The sequence below is a fragment of the Lupinus angustifolius genome, unplaced genomic scaffold, assembly GCF_001865875.1.
Source record: "Lupinus angustifolius cultivar Tanjil unplaced genomic scaffold, LupAngTanjil_v1.0 Scaffold_1_606, whole genome shotgun sequence".
Lineage (NCBI taxonomy): Eukaryota > Viridiplantae > Streptophyta > Magnoliopsida > Fabales > Fabaceae > Lupinus > Lupinus angustifolius.
The window spans coordinates 461-10,498 of record NW_017715929.1 but is presented as its reverse complement, the minus strand read 5'-3'; the positions used below and the strand labels follow the sequence as shown (position 1 = coordinate 10,498).

Sequence of the window (10,038 nt, the reverse complement as noted above, 5' to 3'; positions counted from 1 at the left end):
GTCCTCCAAGTCGGCTCACCAATTTCTACCAGGATCATGGCCTCTTCCCCATAGGTGAGGTTGAAAGGGGACTCACCCAATGTGGAGTGTGCGATGGTGTGATAAGCCCATAAGACATAGTGTATATGTTCTATCCATGATTCATTTGCCTCGTCTAACCGTTGTTTGATTCCCCTCAAAATGACTCTTCGAATTTTTGGACGGAGAAACGGGTCCTGTTATTTATGACAACCGATGCTAGGATGCCAAACCGAGTAAGGATGTTCTTCCACGTAAACTTATGGACATTTTCCGAAGTGTTGCAGGATAATGGTTCTGCCTCTATCCACTTGGTGAAGTAATCATTGGCCACAACTAGAAACTTTAGTTGACTTGCTGCATATAAGAAGGGTCCTAGAATGTCCAACTCCCATCTGTAAGAAGGGCCAAGGAGCCATTATAGTGGTTAATTCCTATTGTGGTGCTTTATAGAATTCGGCAATGAATTGGCATTGGATTAATCGTCGAGTTAGGTTGGACGTGTCTTTTTTCATAGTAGGCTAGAAATATCCCGCTCTCACGTGATGTCTGCAACTGCCTTCATGAACCTCCCTTAGGACATAGTTGACTCACTCCATGGCAATGCACTTGAGGAGAGGTGTTGAAGAACCTCGGAGGTACGATGGTCCTTGTACTAGGGTGTACCATGAGTTTTAGCGGAGGAAGCGTTGTCTTTCCTTCTTGTCGATGGGCAACTATCCGTTTCGCTAGTATTTAATGATTGGACTAGTCCATTCATTCAGAATTATTGTTTGCACGATTGCCATTATACTCGGCTTAAGGATAGTCCCATAAATGACGGATCGGTTGTTGTTCAGGCTCTTTGTGCTAGCTAATTTTGAAGGGATGTGTCGGATGGTTGTGTCCTTGAATTTGGAATTAATTCCATAACTTTGGCCAGGTATTTTCCTAAGAGGATACCACAAGCTGGGAATCACTACGGATTGTTACCTTCTTTGCCTTGACCTTTCTAGCCAATTGCAAACCAGCATTGCAAGCATCATTCTCGGCCTGGTTATTGGACGTTGGGAAGGTAAAAGTTAAGGAATGTTCAATTGTTATCCTATGCTTTTTGTTCAATAGTATGCCAGCTCTGGTGCCCTTCGGATTTGAGGATATGTCTACGGGATAATCCAGACTTGCCCGTGATTTTTCGGTTGCACTGTCAGCTCAACAATAAAATTCAAAAGCACTTGAATTTTGATTGCCAATGTTCTTTAGTCTTGGAGAGGTAGGGACTGAACGAATGATATCTTGTGAGGAGTCTTCTTAACATCGCCTGAGATTTGCCTTGGAGCACCTAAGGAGATACTATAAAAGTTTCTATGATGCTCAAGTTATTATATAAGACATATATGAGAATGCAAAGAGCAAGAGTGAGAAAGTTATATCAAGAGATAGAATGTAACTTCCTTATAGGGGGAGTTCTCTATTTATAGTGTAGAGGTGTGTGGAATATTTTCTTATAGGTGTTGTTGGCCTCGTCGACCAAATGGCCTTGTCGGGTCTACCCCAGACAAGTAGAGGTTGTTTTCCCTGTGTTAGATGGCTTTGGCAGGTCCGTACTCTATGGATAGTTGGCTTATATCCTGTAGTAGGGTATGTAGTAGTATTGTAGGCCTATATTGTCGTCTTGAAGAAAGGGATGCAATGTGTAGGTAGCATGCGACCTATAGTAGAGGTCTGTGTTATTCAAATGACATGGTAGTCTTGTGCAAGTGGTGTTGCGGATGAATGTTAGAAGTGGTCTCTTATACGGTTTCCCTTTCCCGGTCAAAAACATATTTTCTGGATTATCAGGTTGACTGGCCAATGATACGAGAATGTTTAGGATGGATTCACCATGTCCAGTCTTAGGTTGATAGTTGTTACTCTTGTCCGATCGTGATGTGTCTTTTTGGACTAAGATGGAACATGCACCATACTGCATGCTATCATTTCTTATATCAATTATTATATTTGTGATGAAAGTTGTCATAGTAATTAATAATCATGAGGGAAGCTTGATGAAAAACTATTGACGGTGGAAGGAGGCAGTGGTAAGAAGGATAGTGTGTGGATGCAAGCATGCAAGAAAATAATTTTAATGAAGACAAAGCTGAAAGCTTAAAGACGTTGGATAAGGACAAATCAACTACAACCACATGTAGACTCATACTCAAGCTTCAAGAAAGGATCATCATGACTAGAGTAATCTTTTTATTTTTAAGCCCTAAGATGCTTTGAATGGGTAGAATCTAAGGTGGATAAACCTGATGAAAAATCTCACATAATTGGAGTATGAGCATAATGCATACGAAATTTTCATACATAACATGATTTAGGTGCATTTAGCATGCATACATGATTTTTTGGTGCATTAATACTTATATCATTTTAAAAATCATGCATCAAGTATTAATCATTCATGTTAGAGGTTCATGCAAAATTAAGACATTGGTTAATCGATTAAGTCTTTTCAAATGGGAAACTCGTTAATCGATTAGCGATATGGATAATTGATTAAGTCAGTTTCTGTTTTGGAAACTTGGATATTTTTAAAGAAATGTTTATCGATTAAGTGCATATTTAATAGATTATCCCTAACAAAATAGTGAAATTGAATGGTATTTTACCATCCTTCTCATGGACAAAAACAACACGAAACAATTTTACATTTTCAGAAACTTGATGCAAGATTGATACACGTTTTCAAGAGTGATTTTCTAAAAAGAGCGAAAGAAACTTTCATGTGAAAAGAGAGAGTTGTGTCAATCTTTGAAAGTGTTTATTTTCAAACATTAGATGTTTTCAAAGATTTTCCTTTTGTGACTCATAGTCATTCATATTCATCTTTGAGATTGTGAGAATCATCAAAGGGTAGTTTTGTTCTGAACATTACTGTATGATTAGCACATTATAGGTGTAAGAAACTTTGTACACTGTTTTACGGTCGATTTGTTAATTTGTCTATTTGGGTGTGAGGTATCACCTAGGAGGAATAAATAAATTTAGGATAAATCCTAGGCTACGGTCAAGGTCCAAGAAGAGGTCTCGTTGGGTATACTTGATTAGAAGTGGTGATGAACCATTAAGGTCTAGGTCCAAGAGAATTCTTGATAGAAGAAGTATTTTGTATAAACATTTGATTTCTTCTTAGTAAAACAAATCTCTTAAGTTCATAAGGGGAGGAATGGATGTAGATTGCAAGTGGATTGGCAGTCGAACCAAGATAAATCGGTTGTGTTATCTTCTCTCTTACCCTACTCTTTTACTTGCATGCAATTATCGTATTTTCGCTTTATTTGATTGCATTCATTTAGAGATCATTGCATAAGTGAATCTACTCTGTTAATCAATTTCATCAATCTGTATAAGTGCATATTGGATTAGAATAATCACTACTTTCTTGTTGCATTAAAAACCAAATGATTTTCAAGAAAACCGGTCGGTTAAACGATTAAGCCTTCTATTAATCGATTAACTCAAGTTTTCTGTTAATTGATAAAGAAATAATTTCATCGATTAAAACCAGCATTTTTTGAGATTATCTTTTGTCTTTGAATTGATTTTAATAGTTATTGGAACTACCTATTCACCCCCTAGGTAAAGTTAGAGCTCTTGTTAGCAAACATAGTGTGGTCGAGACTCACGAGGAAATGTTGTGACGAATAGATGATTGAACAACAATACATGTTCAAATGTATGAAGACACGTTAACACTTTGTTTGGTTGTATTGAAAATGAGGGGAAAAGGATATAGGGGAAAATGTATGAATTTATAAGTTTTCTTTCCATTCATTTTCTTTAACGTGTAAAAAACTAGAAACTAATAAGAATAACATAATTACATTTGTCGTTAAAATATAAGTCACTTTTTTGAGTTTTTTTATTCCAAAATATAAATCACTTTATAATAACAAAAAATATTAATTAATTTTTTATGTTTATCCTTATATTTACTCAACATTAAAGGAGTTTTCTTGCTTTCCAAAATTTTGTTTATTTCCAAGTCTACTTTCATTAATATATATTTTTTAATTAAAAACTTTTTTTTTTCTATTAGTAGATGGACCAAGAATTAAAAGACATCAAGTACTACTAGATCCACCGTAAGGAGTATAAAAAATATTGTAAAGAATTTAGAGATAATAAATCATTCATATGGACAAAAAATTTAGAGTGAATACCTTTAGATATATTTTTTGTGTGGATAAGTAAGAGATTTTAAAATTTTATATGACTCGTTTGTTGTTATGTCAACAGATGAATTTGAGTGAATAAGGTTGCTAAACAAAATTTGGTTCTCAACCTATATAATAAATTTTAGATTAAAATATAGTTTTGATCTCCTAAACATTTATAATTGTGTGATTTAGTCTCCTTATTTGTAACTATAATTTTGATCCTCTAACTTATATGAATGTACAAAAATAGTCATCACGTTATCTTTTCATCCATAACTCTAATTAGGTTGTCCAACGTGACATATATATATCATTCTTATGGGGCACCAAAATTATAGTGACATTTGCTCCCTCATCTTTTTATTTATGGAGAGTTGTCATGTGCACTTTTCATCTTCTAATTATCACTATTATAATATACCTAATAAAAAACTAACAAGTTATACAATGACAACCTTATATTTTAGAATTGAGTGTGACGTGATTGTTGCCCCATACACACTGACAAAAGGAGGATCATTCTTGCATAATTACAACCTCATAATAAATATAATGAAAGAATGATTATTCCTACTTAATGATAACATCATATTAAATATAATGAAAGGAGAATGATTCTTGCTTAATCATATTAGTTAAAGAATACAAAATGCAAATAAAAATCGGGGAACAAATTCTACACAAAATAAAAAGATAAAAACCAATCAGCAATTTATAATTTTAGGTACTATATAAAAATGACACACGTACTAATATATTGAACAACATCTACTACATAAGAAACACTGCCATAGTTTTAGATGAAAAGTTAATATGACCATTTTTTAACATTCATGTAAGTTGTTTTATGAAAATTGCACATGAAATAAAATAGTATTAAAACTGCAAAATTAAGAAACTTAAGGGACAAAAATGCATTCAAGCCTAAATTTTAACTAACATGAAGGCTAATAAACTCAACCAAAGTCAATTGTAAACAACCCATGGTAAATTAGTCCATTCATTCCAAAACAACCGATGGTAAATTAGTCCATTGTTTCCAAATCCACCATTATTTAAATAGTTTTTGCCACATAATTTAGTAATCACTCCTAAATTTTCTTTTAAAAATTTCTCCCCTTTTCAACATATTACTCGTTTTTGAAAGAGTTTAATTTAGGAAAGAATTATAAAGTGTTACTCTATCAAGTTTTCAATATACTTGTCTCTTAGTAATTCGCTTAATAACTTATGTTATTTTCATAATATTTTAATTAAACTGTATTACTTTTTACGACATTTATTTACGTGTGGTTAAACATGAAAAATCTAGAAAGAAGAGAGTAATGATAACTCTAAGAGAAGATGTCTAAATTGTTCAGATTTGGGACAAGGGCAATTAAAAATGAATATATCCGTAATTGGGATCCGATGATCACGAAACATGTCCAATCACAAAGTGCAGAAGGTTTAGGTTGTACTTTGCCATGGTCCACGGAATTTGATAAGTAGCGCAGTGGGCGCAGTACGCTACTCCAATCCAGCATTCACTCATTTCATCACCAAAATCTCACTTTCTATTCTTTCCCCCATCCTTCAAACTCCAAACTATAATTAAATACAACCAACCACATCACTCCATTCCCCTCTTCATTTATTTCGCCCTTAATTACTACAAGCACTACTACAATAGCAAAATATACCAATTATGAAAGTTATCTCCTTCGGGTAATTAGTTTCATGACTAATGGATCCTCCTCTTATCAACGACTCTAGTAACTCTACATTCTCTCCAGCTAACCCATCAGCTTACACGCTTTCCGAGATTTGGCCCTTTTCTGCCACCGAACCCCACACCACCGCCACTGGAGGGTTGGGCCTCCGGATTGGTAATTTAGTTCACGGTGTCAATCTGACTTCTTCATTCGCTGCTGCGGACATTTGTCGTTCCATGCTTCGTGACGGCTCCGCCGAGGAATCCACCGTCACCGAGCAGAGTGGCGGTGGCGTTGTCGGTGCTACAAGGAATCATAGGAAACGGAAGGGTGCTGCTTCCGAGGACGAGTATTGCAAGTTTGTTTCCACCAGCAGTGCCAATGAATTGGTTCGGCTTTATAGTTTTTTTCTTATGTCCTTCAATTTTATTTATTGATACTTCGTTAGCGTTTGATCTGGTGTCTTTGAGGTTTTGATGATTCCGAAATATTTGGAGTTTCGTCAACTATGATGGTAACTAGTTTCCAAATATAACTCTATTGAATAGCTGCAATTAAGGAAAAACATTTATTTAAGTATGGTAAAAAGGGATGGGATCAGTCCAGTATTGAAGAGTCTGGTAGCTGCCTAACTTAAATGGATAGAAATTCAACAAAGCCTAACTTAAAATGACTACATATTTATCAACAATGTGTTAGTCTAGTGGTATAAAACTCACTCGATGTTATTGAAAAAGAGATTGGATTCCTAAAAGCGATACTAGTTAGGAGAGACAAACACGTATCCAGAGATTAGTTAATTACCAAAAGGTGAAGGATATCATTGGTTTTAAAAAAATGTGTAGAGATTTAACAGAATTTTACATTAGCTCCCACGACAACTTCACCTATGTAACATCAATTCTCCGATAGTTTAAAAAAATAAAATAGTTTTATCAATATCCTATCTTTTAGTATATTTTATTTCTTCTTATTTTTTTACAATGATATCTTTCTTTTATTGTTTTTTGGTTTCTGTTATTTCAACGTAAATGTTTAGTGTTTCAATAAGAAATGAGAGTTTGAAGTTTTATGAACAATGAGCTGGTATCGAACAACTATTGCCTGTGTAGTGTACTTTGAATACATTGTTTATAATTTTGTATTACATTTTTGCCACCATGTTTAGGCGTTTGAGGCAGCTTTTAATAAAAGGAAATTCCATCTTCTTTCATTTGAACGACTGGGTATTTAACTGAATACGAAACAAGCAGATCAGTGATCAATATTGCGGTTGCGGTGACTGCATCACATCGCAATTGCTGTGACACCGAATTACAATAATGCGACCGTAACGAACTGCATTGGACTGCATTTGGGCCGTATCAGACCGCATCAAAATCAAAATTATTTTTTTATTCACAAGATAATTTAAACCGCAACAGCCGCAATGACCATAATTGCTGTAACCACAAAGGCAATAGCAATCTGACCACAACTACAATTTAAAACACTGAACCAGACATTTGGGGTTTATATGAATTCTCATTGTTAAAGTTTATATTGTTAGGCTGAATTCTGATGACATTTGTTCAATTTGTAAACAGAATGATTGTGATGATAAACGGATAAAATTAAGGGGATCCACCATTGAGAATGATGATTTAAAAGCTGAAGCAGATGAAAGTTCAGAAGCTGGTAACAAGTCAAATGAACTAAGCACGAAGCCTTATGAGACACCTAAGCAAGACTATATTCATGTGAGAGCAAGAAGGGGCCAAGCTACTGATAGCCACAGTCTAGCAGAGAGAGTAATTCTCTTCTCTGTTATTGTTTTGTCATCTTATACAAGTCAATGATTCAAATTGCAGACCTACTCACTTGATGCGACTGTAGTATTGTGGTTGCAGTGATCGCTGCAACCATATTACACCGCAATTATGGTGTAACACCAAATTATAATGACGCGGCCACATCGGGCCATAGAGCAGCCGTATCGGACTGCATTTGGATCGCATCAGGCCACAGACAACATCAAATTCAAATTAATTTTTTAATCGCAAAATAATTCATGTCGCAACCACTGCAATTTGTATCACAGTAGCCGCAATAACCTGCAATTGCAGTAACCACAATCGCAACCACAATTTAAACTCAAATTTTTAGATGCTTTTTCTTTCTATGGTGACTATTTATTCTGGTGTTTGTCACTTAGCTACACTGTTTTGGCAGGCAAGAAGAGAAAAGATCAGTGAGAGGATGAAAATTCTTCAGGATTTGGTCCCAGGGTGTAACAAGGTAAACATAATGTTCTGTTAGATCAGGGCAATATTGCCTCTGTTTTTACGTTTATGAGTTTGTTCTTGCTCAGGTAATTGGTAAAGCACTTGTTCTAGATGAGATAATCAATTACATCCAGTCGCTGCAGCATCAGGTTGAGGTGGGAATCTTCATCTTTCTATCTCTATTGAGTATTTCCACTAAATGATATTCTTTTATTTTTAAACCGCAGAATCTAATCATGTGCAAAACAATTTGAGTTTTGTAGTTCCTTTCAATGAAGCTTGAAACAGTTAATTCGTTATCGAACATCATGAACTCTACTCTGGAGGGCTTTTCTTCAAAAGATGTAAGTCTATCAGCTTTAACATCAATTCCATCTTCAATAGTTATGTGAAATTATATTTGCTGGACGCTGTTAGTGTTTTGGACCACTGCTGAGAAAGTTAGCCTTGCACTTTGGAAAATGATTAACTAAAATGATTTGTTCTATAGTAAATTAGTCTAGTTGACCTGTTTTGCTCCCTGGTTTTGTCTCCGATGTAACATCCCTTTTTACGGACAACTTTCTCTAAATCATCATCCTTCACGGAAAGGACAATAGGTTGAAGCTTTCAACTGGTTCATCTATAAATCATCTTATAATTGATATTTGGATCAACCCCAATTGGCGAATACCTAATCGGCTCAATTACAGATTTGATTTGAACACATTTGAAGGGAGTATGATTACAACTTTCATGAGATTGAGTTCAGTTTAGTTTGTGTTGTGATCCTATAAACAATAGTTATAAGAATCACAATAGTAGTTATCGTGCGGCAAGCATGACCATGAGTTAAAGTAGTGGGAACTGAAATTTTTTTACCTCACTAATTATGGTAGAAATGCTGGTTGGTTGCTTTCAACTTTGTTCATCAGTAGGCGATGAGATACAAAAAGTTAAGGAATCCAAATTCACGTAACTCTCAAAATACGGACAAGAAGCTCCGAGCAGTAAAAGCAACCATGCATTGTAGTTCTGGAGGTGTAAAAACCATGAAAGTGGGATACCAGTACTAAAAGATGTACACCAGACACATGTGGTGGGTAAAATGAGCCCTTCTGAAGGTTATCACAAAGATGAATATTGTCAATTGGAACAATATTTTCTTCTGTCTCTGAACTTTTTCTAAAACTAGCTAGACCTAAAACATTTCTCTAATACATCCCAGTTAGTTTAACACTGTTTTCATAATCTTATGTTATGGTATTAAACAGTTGGTTTGATCAATTATTTCAGGTTAGTACTCGGCCATTTGACGCTGCCGAAATTATATTTGGATCACAAGCCACAAGAGGGGATGCTCAGGGATCACGGCCTGGATGGCTGCATATGCAGATAGGTGGCGGTTTCGAGAGATCGACATAATTCAAGAAAGTCCCGTTGGTTATGACAGTTAAGTCACCAGGGTTGGTTTTCTGTTAAGAAACAAAATCAGTGGGGTAGATAGATGGTATGCTCTATTAAAAACGTAAACCTAGTCAATTGATGCAGAATGTTGTAAGCTGCATATGTTGATTATTAACTGTAATAGTGTGATATCATTATAGGAAGTGTACGTAATCTACATGTGCATAGTCTAACTGGCATGCGCTGCACTATATTAGCAATTAGAAGCATAAACAATGTCAATGTGGTTTTGGCTTTTAAACTCTGCTGTGATTAGATCATCTCTCCTGATTTGTTGTGCAACAATTTATGTACTACCATGTATGTATTTTTGTTTTACTAGTGGAGACAATTTGAAAAATTATCCAAGTTTTCTAGAGTCATGGACACAAACATATTGAGAACGCCAACGTGTTTGAAACCAGCATCTTAAGCAGCCATACTACTAAT

At 35.2% G+C, this 10,038-nt stretch overlaps 1 protein-coding gene across 1 annotated transcript; it reads left to right on the top strand.

The window, feature by feature from the left end:
• The first annotated feature begins 5,900 nt into the window (after positions 1-5,900).
• On the top strand, positions 5,901-9,825 carry LOC109336984 (transcription factor bHLH79-like). The gene is made up of 6 exons (XM_019573840.1): positions 5,901-6,288; positions 7,486-7,689; positions 8,111-8,176; positions 8,250-8,318; positions 8,427-8,507; positions 9,439-9,825. The coding sequence occupies exons 1-6, from the start codon at positions 5,932-5,934 to the stop codon at positions 9,565-9,567; spliced, it is 906 nt and encodes a 301-aa protein (XP_019429385.1). The 5' UTR covers positions 5,901-5,931; the 3' UTR covers positions 9,568-9,825.
• Positions 9,826-10,038: the final 213 nt, after the last annotated feature.